Here is a 15,348-nt window from a genome sequence, read left to right on the forward strand (position 1 = left end):
GAAACACGAGTTATGATGCACTTCTTTCTGTGTGCTGTGGTGAGTGGACATCCAAGCCTTCTTGATTCCATAATCTAACACGGCAAAAATGATCAGAATAAAAGGCAGAACATACAAAACCAATCTGCAGGTTTGCAGTCCGGGCAGCGGTCCCCTGGTGTCTCTGCTGGGAATTTCCACTGTGGACATCTCATCTCACAGAAGGAAAAGGGAAGAACCCTATATAGAAAATAGTACATTTAGTGAGTTTTTAAAACTTTTTTTCTTTAAATTAAAACCTCTTGAGACCCAAAGCTGCCAGTAGCGGGGGCAGAGGGGGTGAACTGTAGCTGAACACTATTGGCATGTGTGGTGTCCACAACAACCTCAGGATCGCCACTAAATGCTCATAGAAACCATTTCATCCAAACTCAGCAAAAACAAGTGAGCTAAACTTACAGCCCAGATTCTATTCAGCTGCAAGACTTCAGACTGCAGTTCAGTTTTTTTACACGGCGCCAAATCACAACAGCAGTCGCCTCAGGGTGCTTTATATTGTAAGGTAGACCTGCAATAATACATGCATTATCTTCTGGCATGCTATAGGAGTGTTTGATATTTGGTATGTCAGAAACACTCGTGTAAAATATTGCTTAGCTGTGACTAAAGAAGAGACCTTGCTCATTTGGCAGGACATACACTTTTCCACCGTTTGTTGTATTGTCTACACATAAGTTGTGATTATATCACAGAAATGTGTGATGATGAAATTACTGTTTCTCATGAACAAATCATTGACTACACCACATTTTGCGTACCTATAATAAATAGTATTATGAGAAAAGTCCAAGTACAGCTTTGTGGGACAGGTTTGAGCCACTTACTGTTATTACTGTTTAAATTAAACCTGTTTGTGATCAGTGCTGTTGTCAGGGTGTTTTTGTGTTAAAGGATTAGACCAGAGACATGCTGCAGAAGGTAACTTTATTGAGAACACAAACACAGGAAATCAATAGGCCCTATCTAACACCCATGAGTGCAACATAGCCATCTAGGAAGCGCATGGCCCCTTTTTCGCCACCTTCACAGTATTCTTCTCTTCTCTGTAGGAGAGAAAAACAAACATAGATTCAGTGTGCGTGTGTGTGTGTGTGTGTGTGTGTGTGTGTGTGTGTGTGTGTGTGTGTGTGTGTGTGTGTGTGTGTGTGTGTGTGTGTGTGCGTGCGTGTGCGCGTGCGCGTGCGTGTGTGTGTGTTACATGCCTGTTCTTCTTGCAGAGAAGACACTCGGTGTCATAGGTTTTTCCATCGCTCCCACATACTGGAGCATACTCCTTGGTGCAGATTCCTCCTTCGTACTTCCCACAGTTGGGCTGGATACAAAAGCAGGCAGTGACAGGATTACTGATTCTTAATTTAATCCCTTCAGCAAGTCTTGGGTTTAACCTCCAGTGCCTGGTAGACCTCTGAACAGACCCACACGGGGGTCACCATTAACAGGTGCTCATTTCTTAACTTCTTAACTGAATCAGGAAAATCTGAATCATCTTTATTTGTTTGTGTACACAAACAAGGAATTGCTCTCTGCATGCAAAGAACAAATGTTTTCAAGTAGCAGTATCTATAGTACACACACACAAACACAGGTGTGTGTGTGTATATATATATTTCAATGCGTTAGTATGGTCAGCTCGTTAACGCGTTAGTTAGCGCAGTGCAGCCCCACGCACGGGGCTCGCTAACGAAGAATTGCCGTGTTAATTCAGTTATGGCGTTGATGTTATTTTAACGCTGACAGCACTAATATATATATATATATATATGTATATATATATATATATATATATATATACATATATATATATGTATATATTCACACACACATATATTGGCAAGAATACCAGAGGCACAAAACACCAGCTACTGGCAGAGCGAGCAGTCAGCTGAGACTGCAACACTAGGCTGACCAACCTGTGCAAGAAGGCCTATGACTCAGTGCCCCACAGCTGGATCCTGGAACGCCGAGAACTGTACAAGATCAACAGGACCCTGAGAGCCTTCATCAGGTGCTCAATGGGGATGTGGCGTACAACACTCGCCCATAGCACAAGTCACCATCAAGTACCTCCTGCACAATCCAGTTTCTCTGTCCTGTCTTTGTTTATCGTACAGTTAGTATTGTATAGTATTGTATAGTTAGTAAATAGTACCTTTTAATCCCTTAATTTTACCGAATTTACCAATTTAGCATGTTATTTATTTGTAATTCCTAGTTTTATATCTCTTGGAGATCATTAACAAGACTGGCTACGCAGTTGTCAGCAGCCACCTCCTGTTCATGGATGACATCAAGCTGTATGCTAAGAGTGAGAGGGAAGGTAGTCAGAACTGAGGGGATCGAACTACCAGAAGGCAACATTGCAGACATAGAGGACAGCTACAGGTACCTGGGGATAGGGATGGGTATCGAAACACGGTTCTTGTTGAGAACCTGTTCCCACTGTTTCCATTCCTTGGAATTGTTTGCCATTTTTGCAAACGATTCCCTTATCGATTCCAGTCGCCCCGAATGACGTCACCATGTTGCGGAGCGTCATTTACCTGACAGGAAACACGGCGCCTAAGCTCAACGCTCAAAAGTTTGGTTAGACTTTACGAGAACAGATGACATCAGGGCAACTTGCAATACTTGCAAAGTAGATGTTTCATTTAAGGGAGGAAACACTACGAATATGCAAAAGCATTTGCTCACAAAACACGCGATGACCTTAAAGGAATGTCGTGTTTTTAATTCACTCCGGACTCGTGAATCTCAACCCAGCAGCAGCGGTAACGTTTGCACGTCCTCTCCCGTTAATGCAGCAGGTAAATAATCAACTAACAGTGCATATTATGTTAGCGCGATCTGCCTTATTACAAACCTGCCATGACTGTGCATTTAGTGACCATGATGAGAGACAGAGTCTGGCTCAGATGCTGGCAGCTCTCGCTGCAGTCTACCGGTAGCGTCTCCTTTCAGGCCAGGACAGACGAATGTCACCAGCCTAGAGGGAAGCGAGCCGGCATCAGGAACAGGCTGAGAGCTCGTGCACACCGCACACCTCTGCCTAGCATCCTGCTCGCCAACGTCCAGTCACTGGAGAACAAGCTTGACGACCTCAGGGCCAGGATAAAGTTCCAGAGAGACATTCGGGACTGCAATCTCCTCTGCTTCACCGAGACATGGCTGAACCCAGCGGTGCCGGACCACGCCATCCAGCCGGCCGAGTTCTTCTCGGTTCACCGCATGGACAGGACACGGGACTCGGGGAAGTCAAGGGGAGGCGGCGTGTGTTTAATGGTGAACAACAACTGGTGCAACAGTGCGAACGTTGTTCCTCTCACACGCTCCTGCACACCAAATCTGGAACTACTGTCCATCATGTGTCGTCCTTTTTATCTACCTCGGGAATTTACATCGGTCATTGTAAGTGCCGTTTATATTCCACCACAAGCGGACACGGTCACCGCCTTATGCGAGCTGCATGAGGCACTCACACAGCACCAGACACAACACCGGGACGCTGCGCTTATTGTGACGGGGGACTTTAATAGCGCCAACCTCAAACGCGCAGCGCCGAACTTTTATCAACACATCACCTGCCCCACCAGGGGTGAAAGGACACTGGACCACTGCTACACTACGGTCAAGGATGGCTACAAGGCACAATCCCGCCCCCCGTTTGGCAAATCTGATCACGCCGCCATCTTCCTCATGCCAAAATACAAACAAAGGCTAAAACAGGAGGTTCCGGTTCAGAGGAAGGTCGCGCGCTGGACGGATCAATCGGTGGCCGCGTTACAGGACGCACTCGATGACGCAGACTGGGGCGTGTTCAGAAACAGCTCCGACGATGACGTCAACGTGTTTACGGAAGCGGTTGTGGGATTCATCGGGAAACTAGCGGATGATACCGTGGAGACAAAGGCTATCACAACGTTTCCCAACCAGAAGCCGTGGGTGGATAAAACCATCCGCAACGCTCTGAGATCCCGCACCGCTGCCTACAACACGGGACTCATGACGGGGGACATGGACCCGTACAAAGCCGCGTCATATAACGTGCGGAGGGCGGTGAAAGAGGCGAAGCAGCGCTACGGGAGGAAACTAGAGTCACAACTCCAACAGAGTGACTCTAGGAGCCTGTGGCGGGGACTAAGGACAATAACGGACTATAAAGCACCAACAACCGGTATGACGAACGCGGCCGTGACTCTGGCAGACGAGCTGAACACTTTCTATGCTCGCTTCGAGGCTGCAGCTAAGGTCTCCAACAATGCTAGTGTTAGCGGTGCTAACGGCTGCAGACAGGAAGATACTGCCAGCACCGTCATCTCCGAGCATGAAGTAAGGAGAGCCTTCAAGAGAGTGAACACCAGGAAAGCAGCAGGACCAGACGGCATCCCAGGTCGTATCCTCAGAGACTGCGCATACCAGCTAGCTCCTGTGTTCACTGAGATATTCAACATCTCTTTATCTCAGTCGGTGATCCCCACATGCTTCAAAGAGTCCATCATTGTTCCTGTCCCGAAGAAACCCCACCCTGCTTCTCTCAATGACTATCGCCCTGTAGCCCTCACCTCAGTAGTGATGAAGTGCTTTGAACGCCTGGTCAGAGACTTCATCATTTCTTCACTACCAGACACACTGGACCCACTACAGTTCGCTTACCGTCCAAATCGTTCCACAGACGATGCCATCTCTCATCTCCTCCACACATCACTCACTCACTTGGACACTAGAAGGGGGAATTATGTTAAAATGCTCTTCATAGACTACAGCTCTGCATTTAACACCATAATTCCCTCCACACTCACCACCAAGCTGGAGCATCTGGGACTCAGCTCATCTATGTGTCAGTGGATCTCCAACTTCCTAACTGGCAGACCACAGGCAGTAAGGATGGGCGGACATGTCTCAGCCTCCACCACTCTCAGCACTGGAGCCCCCCAGGGGTGTGTTCTGAGCCCCCTGCTGTACTCTTTGTACACATATGACTGTGTGGCCACTACCAGCTCCACCACCATCATCAAGTTTGCTGACGACACCGTCGTGGTGGGCCTGATCTCTGATAACAACGAGACGGCCTACCTGAAGGAGATTAGGAATCTGGAGAACTGGTGCCAGAGGAACAACCTCCTTCTAAACGTCAGTAAGACAAAGGAGCTGATAGTGGACTTCAGCACTAAGCAGGAGAGGAACTACCAGACCCCCGTCATCAACGAGTGCCCAGTGGAGAGAGTGGACAGCTTCAAATACCTCGGAGTTCACATCACGCAGGACCTGTCATGGTCCTGTCACATCAACACCGTGGTGAAAAAGGCCCGACAGCGTCTCTACCACCTCAGACGCTTGAGAGACTTCCAACTGCCCTCCAAGGTGCTCAGGAACTTTTACTCCTGCACCATAGAGAGCATCCTGACGGGAAACATCTTAACCTGGTTCGGGAACAGCACCATGCAGGACAGACGAGCTCTACAGAGGGTTGTGCGGTCAGCTGAGCGCACCATCCGCTCCGAGCTCCCTGACCTGCACTCAATCTACAGCAGGCGGTGCTGGACCAAGGCCAGGAAGATGGTGAAGGACCTCAGCCATCCCAACAACAGACTGTTCTCTCTGTTGAGGTCAGGAAAGCGATTCCGCTCCCTGAAGACCAACACAGAGAGACTGAGGAGGAGCTTCTTCCCGCAGGCGATACGGTCTCTCAATCACACCACCACACAGTACTGACCCACACATATGGTTCTTACACACACACTGGACTTTCTGGACATTGTTTCACTTCATCACTTAAATCACTTTAAGCATATTTGCACTGCACAAGACATAATGTGGATCGCACAACACTGGTCACTATATTCTTCATTTCCGGTTAATACTTGTACAGCTGCTGTTATTGTGTATATATATATTTATATTTATATTTCTTCATACATTCTTATATAGTTCTATATTGTGTATTTTGTTGTACAGTTATTTTATTTTCAACTTTAATTTATATATTTTATCTTATTCTTTCCCAGTTAAATTTACCCTTCATTCTAATTTGTGTTGTACAGTTATTTCATTTTTAACCTTAATTTATATTTTATTCCTTCCTAGTTAAATTTACCCTTTTTAATTTTTCATATTTATTTCCTATCTTATTCATAGCCTTTTCCTTTTTTTTCTTTAGGTCACGAGCAGTTGTCCAAGCATTTCACTGCATATCGTACTGTGTATGACTGTGTACGTGACAAATAAAATTTGAATTTGAATTTGGATTTGAAGGACATGTCCTGGTCAAAAATGACTCCAAGGTTCCTCACAGTGTTACTGGAGGCCAAGGTAATGCCATCCAGAGGAAGAATCTGGTTAGATACCATATTTCTAAGCTTTTCAGGGCCGAGTACAATAACCTCAGTACAGTTTGTGCTGACCTTTTTGGGTGGTAATATCAGCATGAAGTTCAAAACACAGTTTATGACCAAAAAGAACACCTAAATACTTGCAAATCTCCACAATAACCTCATTCTTTCCTAAATTTCAAAACAGAAAATTAGAGGTCACCTAGAAAGTACAGATATTTGTGTAAAAATAAGAAAAATAAATATTGCCTGTGTCCAGCTCCCAGCAGCGACACTGACCACAGCCAAATGCAACACGCTGAAGAAAAAGTGTTTCTTACAAAACAAAACTAATAAAGGGGTGAATAAAAACCTTGAACTTTGACAAGGATGATCTCAACACTTTTAATAATAATACTGAACCATAACTTTCCCCAATACTGTTTTTCCTTTAAGCTGTTAAAGGTTTCTCAAGAAGAACAGTTCCATGAGGCTCTGAGAAACCAAATACATGTTTAAACTTGATGGTTTGATCTCTGTTAACGGGAAGATCTTGAAAGGGGCGACTCCCGTAAGTAGAAAGGCATCGTAAATAAAGGTAATTAGTTAAAAGAACGTCGTATTCATTTGAAGTGACCATGCCCACTAAGAAGATCCTGGAAAACATTTAAGACGGGAGAAATAAAAATACTGAATAAGACCAACTCGTACCTCTGTGAGATCAACAAGAGCTTCTGATCTTGGTCCTCCAGATGTCCTCAACTTGTGGTTGTTTGGAAACACAGATGCTGTCTCATCCTGGTGGGAAAGGACTGCACAAACATACACACATGTATTATTTGTGTATTTGTATATGCTTGTGATCGACCCTGTTTTAACCATCACAATTTCATATCCAGTAAGTATGAGGGTAACCAGCAGTTTGTCCATCAGATTATAATCCCGGTAAGCATAATAAGAGGATGTCATCTGAACGTCCTGTTACGTTGCTCCACTCCAGGTCTTTGATGTGTGAATATGAAAAACATGTTTTGGTCTCTGACAACATCAAAGAAACTCTTCCAGTTTAAATATATTCCTGATCATAAAGGACATCAGGTCTTATCTTGTAAACTAAGGTTTGATAATAATCTGCAGTTCACTTGTTAATGTCGTTTCAAGAGAGAAAACTGGAACTAAAAAAATAATCTGTTTATTTCTTCTGACTATCCTTGAATCCTAAAAGCACACAGTGAATGATAATTTAGGCATTTTTGTATTGTTTAATTAATTAATGTACTGAAATGGACTGAATGTCTTTGTTATAATTATTTGTTTTTACAAATTGTAAACATTCTTTTAAATTAGTCTTGCTAACATATTTTACATGCACCTAAAACCTCAGTTAAAAGGAGGAAAAAGTTATTTAAAGAAGAGCCTGAGACAGAAAATGTTCTGAAGATCATCAGTTTGTGCTGTGAATGAACTCACCACAGACAGAAAACAGCAGAACAGCCCAGAACAGCACGGTCAGCTTCATAGCTTCCAGTTTGTAGACGTGTTTCTCTGGCAGCAGGTGTGTGTTTCACATGTTATCCTTATACACACACACTGTGGTCCTGACTGAAGCCGTCCTTTGATTGGCTTCGTTGTAAAGGAAAGGAGACACTCCCACAAGAATACGTCACTGGATAGAAAGAAAACAGCATCCAAAAACTAATATCCAGTTGAAAATGAAGAAGTACAGGGATGTCCACGCCAACAGTTACCCTGTGTTTGGCTTCCTGGAAGGAGGTATTCTTCCAGGTTGGGAAACTTTCAGATTTTGTGGTTTTGCATTTGTGCAAAATAACCCCAACATTTCAGAAAAACAGAATAAAGCTGCTAAAATGGCCCAAACACCTGAACACACACACACACACAGACACACACACACACACACACAGGGACATGAATAACGTTACGTCGAAACCAAGCACACCATTATTTTTCTTGTGGCGTTACCAATAAGTGTGATGTGTCACATGGCCCTCTTCCTATTGAAGAAACAAAAGTTGTATCCAAGATGGCCGACTTCTAAATGGCCACCATGGTCACCGCCCATCTTGAGGAGTTTGCCCCTCACATATACTAATGTGCCACAAACAGGACTTTAATATCACCAACCATTCCCATGTTGTTACGCTGTATCCATGGCCCACCCTGTTGTACTACTTTTTACTTGCTCCCTACATGTTTACAGTTTGAGCCTAAACAGCAGCACATGGCCTGCAGTCCTTTTCTTTTATTAATCACCAGAGGATGTTGCATAAAAGAGGCGACCTGTGCCAAAGTCAGGGGTTAAAGGGGACGGTGGTAAATGGACTGATTCTTAAACAGCACTTTTCTACTCTTCCAGAATACTCGCTGTATACAACATGCCTCATTCACACAAGTGCAAACTAATCTACATTCACACACTGATAAACACATCGGAGGGCAACTTGGGGTTGGTATCGTGCCCAAGGATAGGGCTTTGGAGTTGACGTCACGCCGCAATGCATTATGGGAGCGCAGCGCCATTTTCGGGGTCTACGAATCAAACCAAACACACTGTGTTGGAACGACGACTACAAGAAAGATGCTTAAAAGCAGCTCAAAAGAGAATGAACTGTATAGAGACCGATTTCATTCAGAGGTGAAGCAGCGGTACTTGCAGAAAATAGCGTGCATTGGAAATGTGGACCTGTATGAAATACGGCCGTGGAGTAGAAACCCTGAAGACCAACCGCTACTGACGTAGCCTGACATATTTCATACCTTATCTGTGGAATCAGCGCGTACAAGTCGTCATTCAAACAAAGGTAAGTCAGCTCGAGTACTGTGAGTGAAATGTGTTTGATTTCCCTGCAAACATTCAGATTAGTGCAGCATAAATTCATTCATGAGGGGAAATTACAGTGAGAACATGTGGAGGCTGTTAGAGGGATAACAGTGAGTTCAGTGCATTGATGAGACACTGTCCTGAAGGATTTAGTTATTCTTTATGGTTAAAGAAATTGCACTAATTTATTCATATTTATTATAAATAATCCTAATTAAACATCTTGCTTCCATGTTTGTATCTTGTGTCACTAAAAATACAATTTATTTTAATTTTATATATTGATTAATGACCTGCAGAATCTCCTTATCATATTAAGGGATTCATAATTGTCACTTTATGCTTTCTCCATCTCTAAAGTGATGGCATCCTTGCATTACATACTTTAGGTTCATTTTCTGCAGGCAGATTTACACTATAACATGCAGCGTTCTATAGATGGACACATAAAGAAATGAAAAATGACATGTATGTGCTAACTTTCTAAACACTTTGTTATATTTATGATAAAGTAGATTAAACACATTTACGTCGGCCTTGGCTCATAGTTCTTGTCTTTAAATGAACTTTGTCTGTGTGTGTTACTGCACTCTCAAAGACTGAATGAACCAGCATTGCAGCCATGGGTCACTGTGAGCATCACAGGGAAGGTTGAAGCCGCCCACTGCACCTGTAAGGCCGGAGTCGCAGAGACCTGCAGCCATGTCCCTGCTCTTCTGTTTAATGTAGAAGCAACAGTGTTGATCTGTGGCACAAGGACTGTTACAGATGAACCTGCATACTGGGTTTTGCTGGGTAATGTGACCAAGATACAGCCAGAGGTTGGCCATAAGATAGACGACTTCTCTTCAGCTGCCCAAAAAAAGGCTCTTGATCAAAACATAAACAGACCATCTGTAGTGACGGGGAAAAGGAGCCGTCCTCAAAACAGAAAAATCCCACCTGCTACTGTGGAGGAGTTGTCACTGCTATTGGATACTTTGCTGGAACACAGTGAAGCTGTGGGTTGTGGGAATGACCCATAATGTTTTATCTAGGGGTCTAGATTTATGCCTGTAGTGCACTGCCGTGTAAATAATTTGCATTTACTGAATATATACTGACTGAGTCCCACTGTTCAAAAGTTGAATAAAGAAACAAACTAATTTTTGCTCTTTTTTTTTTTTATTGAAACCACTTCATAGAACATCACATCAGTTACAATGATGATGTCATTTACAGTTTACAAATGACAAAATGTTTACACAAAATCATGAGTGTTTACATGATGTTAAGGTTCAAAATATTGGGGATGGAGACAAGAGAAAAACCACAATAACAACACTGGTCCGGTCGGGTTGAGTCAAACGATGATTTTAATGAACACACGCGTGGGAGATGGACACTGATGCAGACAGCCTCAAAATCTCAAAATGGTGGAGCATTGCTCAAACTTTTATAGCCTCTGGTGCCCCCACCTTATCATACAAAGCCTAAACATTCACATGCTTTCTCTCACACAGCGCCTGAGCTACGACCTTGGCTCCCTGTTTATCTGCTCCTGCTGAAATGGGGCAGAAAACTCCAGCACACTCTGTTCTCTTCTACTCAGACAAATTAGATTTCTTATAACTCAGCAGTATAATGCATCATAAAACAATATCATTCATTCACAACAAGTCAGCAGTTTAATGTAATGCAAATCAGTTTAACTAATGCAATAGTTATCAGCTTCTTCTAATTCAGGAGAATAATGCAAACTAAAACTACATAATAATTCACAATCTTTAATTAGGGGTATAACATGGCATAAAATAATATTATAATCTAACAATGACATCACCCACTACTAACATTATTTACTGTATCTTTTGAAAAAAATACAGCAATTTTAACAGCACAAGACTTAAGAACATTTAACAGGAGCAGGTTTCATTTTCCCTGGTTTTATTATCACACTGTTCACCAAACGCAGCAAACCTTCACCATCTTATCCAGGAGGGTCACCTCTTCACCCTCACATGGAAGAAGTAATCTGATTGGCATGGTGGTTTGTTTGCAGCAGGTCCCTTGTGTAGCGCTGGAAACCAGTCACGATGTTTCATCCATTTCATGGGCTGGTTTGCTGCAATAATGCCAAATAATTAGCAACTCTATAAATAGAAGGTAGTTCTGCAAAATCACTCAGTAGGATGTTTGTTCTAATTTGCTATGAGCTCAGAGCGCATCGAAAATAAAACTAATAGGCTATAAAGATATGAACATATTTAGAACTTACCGGAATGAAAATGTCTGGAGCACCAACAGATATTTGGAGATGGAAGAGAACTGGAGCTCGCCTCACAGCTGCTCTCCAGGCTGGACGCCTTCCTTTGGTAACATCGATACACGAGCTGCCTCATGTCGCTTCCAGGTTGGGAAAGAATGAAAAGATAAACCATTTTCAAGCTTATTCTCTTGCCGGTCGTGTGATCGAACATTGCAGCCGACCACACAGCAAATACGAACCGTGGCTGTTGTGTGTGACTTCGCTCCCTTTTCACTTGCGCTAGACCCCCAAAATGGCGGATCGGGCCAAAATCCTTTCCACGCCCACCCCCCGTGACATCACGCTCCAAAGCCCTATATCCGGTTGTTCAGTCTGACGTCACTAGCCGTGTCTGGGCCTAAACTCTGCTGCAGGTCCATATATCAAACATCACTGTGGCATTACTGAGAGTTGAAAAACTGTCTAAAGTCTTTCATCTTTAATAAAATGATCAGCGTTCTGCTCTACCAGGTGTAACAACTGAGTTTAACATCCAGGCATCCATGAAAACGGAATTTATGACATTTAACGGAGTTAGAAGTTAGCAGGAAGTTAGCTCGCTAGCTTCTATCTAAATACAATATAGCATGTCCTGACTGCGGGGTTTTGGAAACAAATTCAAACGTACAGCTCTGCTATCACTTCCAACATAAATGAAGACAGAAAACTAAACAGCAGTGACGTTTGTAGGGTTACTGAAGTTGGGCTACCAGCTGGCGGGAGCCTGGGATTGTTTAGCTAAACGGCCCTGAACTGTTTCCCATTCATTCTCTATGGTAGCGCTAAAGCACTACGGGTGTGATGATTTCTGTTTGAGTGGAGGCACCAAGATGGCGGCTTGAACAGTCGTGTTTTTTCAGGAGCTCCGAAAGACCGCAAAATTTACTAAGTAACTTTATTCTCTTTCCACTCGAACTATAACTATGGATTCCCAAAAGGTTGTTAAGAATGCAAAGCTGCAATTTGTGCCGTCAAACCCCATTGTTAAGACGTCGTCGCATGCTAAAGTCAGTGACCATGGCTATGCTAGCACTGAAGCTGCCAACGTGGGCTTAAACAAGCGAGAACGGGGAACAGACTCGGCGCCGCCAACTCCTTCAAAACAACCGCCAGAGGAGAAAAGAACAAAATCTTCAGAGAAGGAAGATGATATCTCCAATAAAACTATTTTTGAAGCCATTATGGGACTTGACAAAAAATTTGAAGCACAACTGGAGGATATCAAGGAACAAAACAAACAAAGTGCAGCTATGGTTGCCAGCTTGGCTAAGGCTGTAGAGTTTAATGCTGCAGAGATAGTTGATTGCAAACTGAAAGTTGTTAAACTGGCAAATGCGAATGAACAGCTGCTTAAAGAAAATGAAGACTTGAAAAGAAGAGTGAGAGAACAAGAGCGCTACCGAATGAGGTGGTGCCTAAAACTGAAAGGGGTGAAGGAAGACAAAGATGAAAACATTAGAGTGAAGGTTTTGCAAACGCTTCAGAAGATTGCCCCTGACTTGAACTTAGAAGAGGCCGTTGATATTGTCCACCGCTTAGGGAAACGAGTTGATGGCAGAAACAGAAACATCATTATTCTATTTACACAGAGGCGAATTAAAGAAGAATTGTGGAGGCGCACCAAAGACTCTTCAACCTGCAAGCAAGAAGGCATCAGCTTCGCGGAGATGTTGCCGCAGGAGGACATACAAGATCGACAGCGCCTATGGCCTCTGGTGGAGGAAGCAAGACGTGCGGGTAAACGGGCCTACTTTCGTGGTCCACATGCCTTCATTGATGGACGCAAAGTTGAGGAAAGACAGGAGAACTAAAAATGACAAAAACTGAAATAGTGGAAACTTGTTCGCGGTCTGAGGAGCTCAGCGTTTAGTACTTTTTTTTCTTCTTTTTCTCACGTGGTGAGTGATATTCTGTCTATAGTTCATGTTGAATGTTAACATTTGTTTTGGTTCTTTAAATGTTAGGGGTTTAAGAGAATCTGTTAAAAGAAAAGCCTTATTTTTGTACTGCAAAGGTAAAAAATCAAACTGTATTTTTCTACAAGAGACTCATTCATCTGATAGTGATGTATCTTTTTGGTCAAACCAATGGGGTAGCAAAATCCTGTTTAGCCATGGCTCAATGAGGTCGGGGGGTGTAGCAATTTTATTCAATAACTTTCCCGGGGATCTTGTAATACAACGAACTGACTTGAATGGTCATTGGTTGATTGCTGTAATGAGAGTTGAAAGTTTGTTTTTCATTTTAGTCAACGTTTATGGATATAACAATGAAAGTCAGAATAAAATTATGTTAGAAGATATAACTTCAAATATTTTTGAACTTAAAGGTCGATACCCTACAGAATACATTTTAATGGGTGGTGATTGGAATATGACTCCTGATGAATGGACTGATAGATGGCCCTCAAGGACAGGTAGACCACAAAAAAATAACCTAATTATAGAATTTTTGATTAATAACAACTTGACAGATATTTGGAGAGTAAGAAATCCAGAAATTAAGAGCTTTTCCTGGTTTAAACCAAATGGAGCTTGTAAATCTAGAATAGACTATTGGCTAGGAAGTGACATCATTCTTAGCCACACTGTAAAAGTTGCAATGTCAAATGCACCTCTATCTGATCATTGCTTTATTGAACTGTGCTTAGAATCGGAAATTAGACAATCAAATAAAAGAACTTATTGGAAGTTCAATGCCAAACTTTTACAAAATGAAGACTACTGCAACATAGTCAAAAAAATTATAAAAGATATTATGGCTGATCATCTAATTGTAGGATATATCAGTAAATGGGAATTCATTAAATTCAAAATTAGAGAATTTAGTATTCAATTCAGTAAAAACATAAGTCAAAAGCAAAGAGAATATGAATGTAAATTATTCCAAGAAATTACTTATTGCTGTAGTAAAGATGATCTAAATACCCAAGAAAGGAGTAAACTTATGGAGTTGCAAACTAAATTAGATCAGCTCTACCTAAATAAAGCAGAAGGAGCTTTTGTGCGTTCACAGGCCAAGTGGATTGAGGAGGGGGAAAGAAATTCTTCATATTTTTTTAATTTAGAAAAGAGCAGACAGAAAAGAAATTTTATATCTTCTCTGTTAATTGATGGCATTGAATGTGACGACCCTAAAATTTTGGAGAATGAAACTTATACATTCTATTCCAATTTATACTCCTCACAGTTCTCCCAAGCAGATTGTGATGTCTTTTTTGATCAAATAGATAATCTGATCCCTAAAATTGATGAATCATTTAAGGAATTATGTGAATCTGACTTCAGAATTGAAGAGTTAGATGCATCTGTTAAGAAAATGGCACTTAATAAATCCCCTGGTCCAGATGGGCTTACAGTTAATTTCTTCCAATTTTTTTGGGAAGACTTACGGAAAATTTTATTCAAAGCTATACTGGCCAGTATTGAAAAGGGAGAATTGATGTCTAGCATGAAACAAGGATTAATTACATTAATTCCTAAACCAAACAAAGATAAACGACAATTGGATAACTTAAGGCCCATAACTTTATTAAATACAGATTATAAAATTTTCTCTAGCTCAGTTGCAACAAGGCTCAAACAAGGGGTTTCAAGTATAATTAGTGAGACACAATCAGGGTTTTTGAAAGACAGGAACATTCATAATAATATCAGATTGGTTTTAGACTTACTGGACTACAATGATCTGATTAGTGATGACAGTTTTATTCTTTTCTTAGACTTTTATAAAGCTTTCGATTCAGTAGAACATCCTTTTATTTTAGAAACACTAACTCGATTTGGATTTGGGGATAAATTTAGGAAGATAATAGATATACTGTATAATGATATAAATAGCTCTGTGTCATTAGGCTATGGCACTGGTAAAAGATT

At 42.0% G+C, this 15,348-nt stretch overlaps 1 protein-coding gene across 1 annotated transcript; it reads right to left on the reverse strand.

Annotated features, from left to right (window-relative positions):
• Positions 1-944: 944 nt before the first annotated feature.
• On the reverse strand, positions 945-7,958 carry LOC113028615 (serine protease inhibitor Kazal-type 1-like). The gene is made up of 4 exons (XM_026179058.1): positions 7,815-7,958; positions 7,056-7,156; positions 1,242-1,351; positions 945-1,082 (listed from the first exon to the last, which is right to left on the reverse strand). The coding sequence occupies exons 1-4, from the start codon at positions 7,861-7,863 to the stop codon at positions 1,031-1,033; spliced, it is 312 nt and encodes a 103-aa protein (XP_026034843.1). The 5' UTR covers positions 7,864-7,958; the 3' UTR covers positions 945-1,030.
• Between the last annotated feature and the right edge of the window lie 7,390 nt (positions 7,959-15,348).

Source organism: Astatotilapia calliptera, chromosome 2, assembly GCF_900246225.1.
Source record: "Astatotilapia calliptera chromosome 2, fAstCal1.2, whole genome shotgun sequence".
Lineage (NCBI taxonomy): Eukaryota > Metazoa > Chordata > Actinopteri > Cichliformes > Cichlidae > Astatotilapia > Astatotilapia calliptera.

Excerpts from the sequence above, each read along its gene's own strand:
- LOC113028615 (XM_026179058.1), bottom strand. The coding sequence starts at position 7,863 with ATGAAGCTGACCGTGCTGTTCTGGGCTGTTCTGCTGTTTTCTGTCTGT. Across the intron at positions 7,157-7,814 it reads TCTGCTGTTTTCTGTCTGTG|TCCTTTCCCACCAGGATGAG; the intron begins GTGAGTTCATTC and ends ATGTTTGTGCAG. Across the intron at positions 1,083-1,241 it reads CTTCTCTGCAAGAAGAACAG|AGAAGAGAAGAATACTGTGA; the intron begins GCATGTAACACA and ends TCTCTCCTACAG.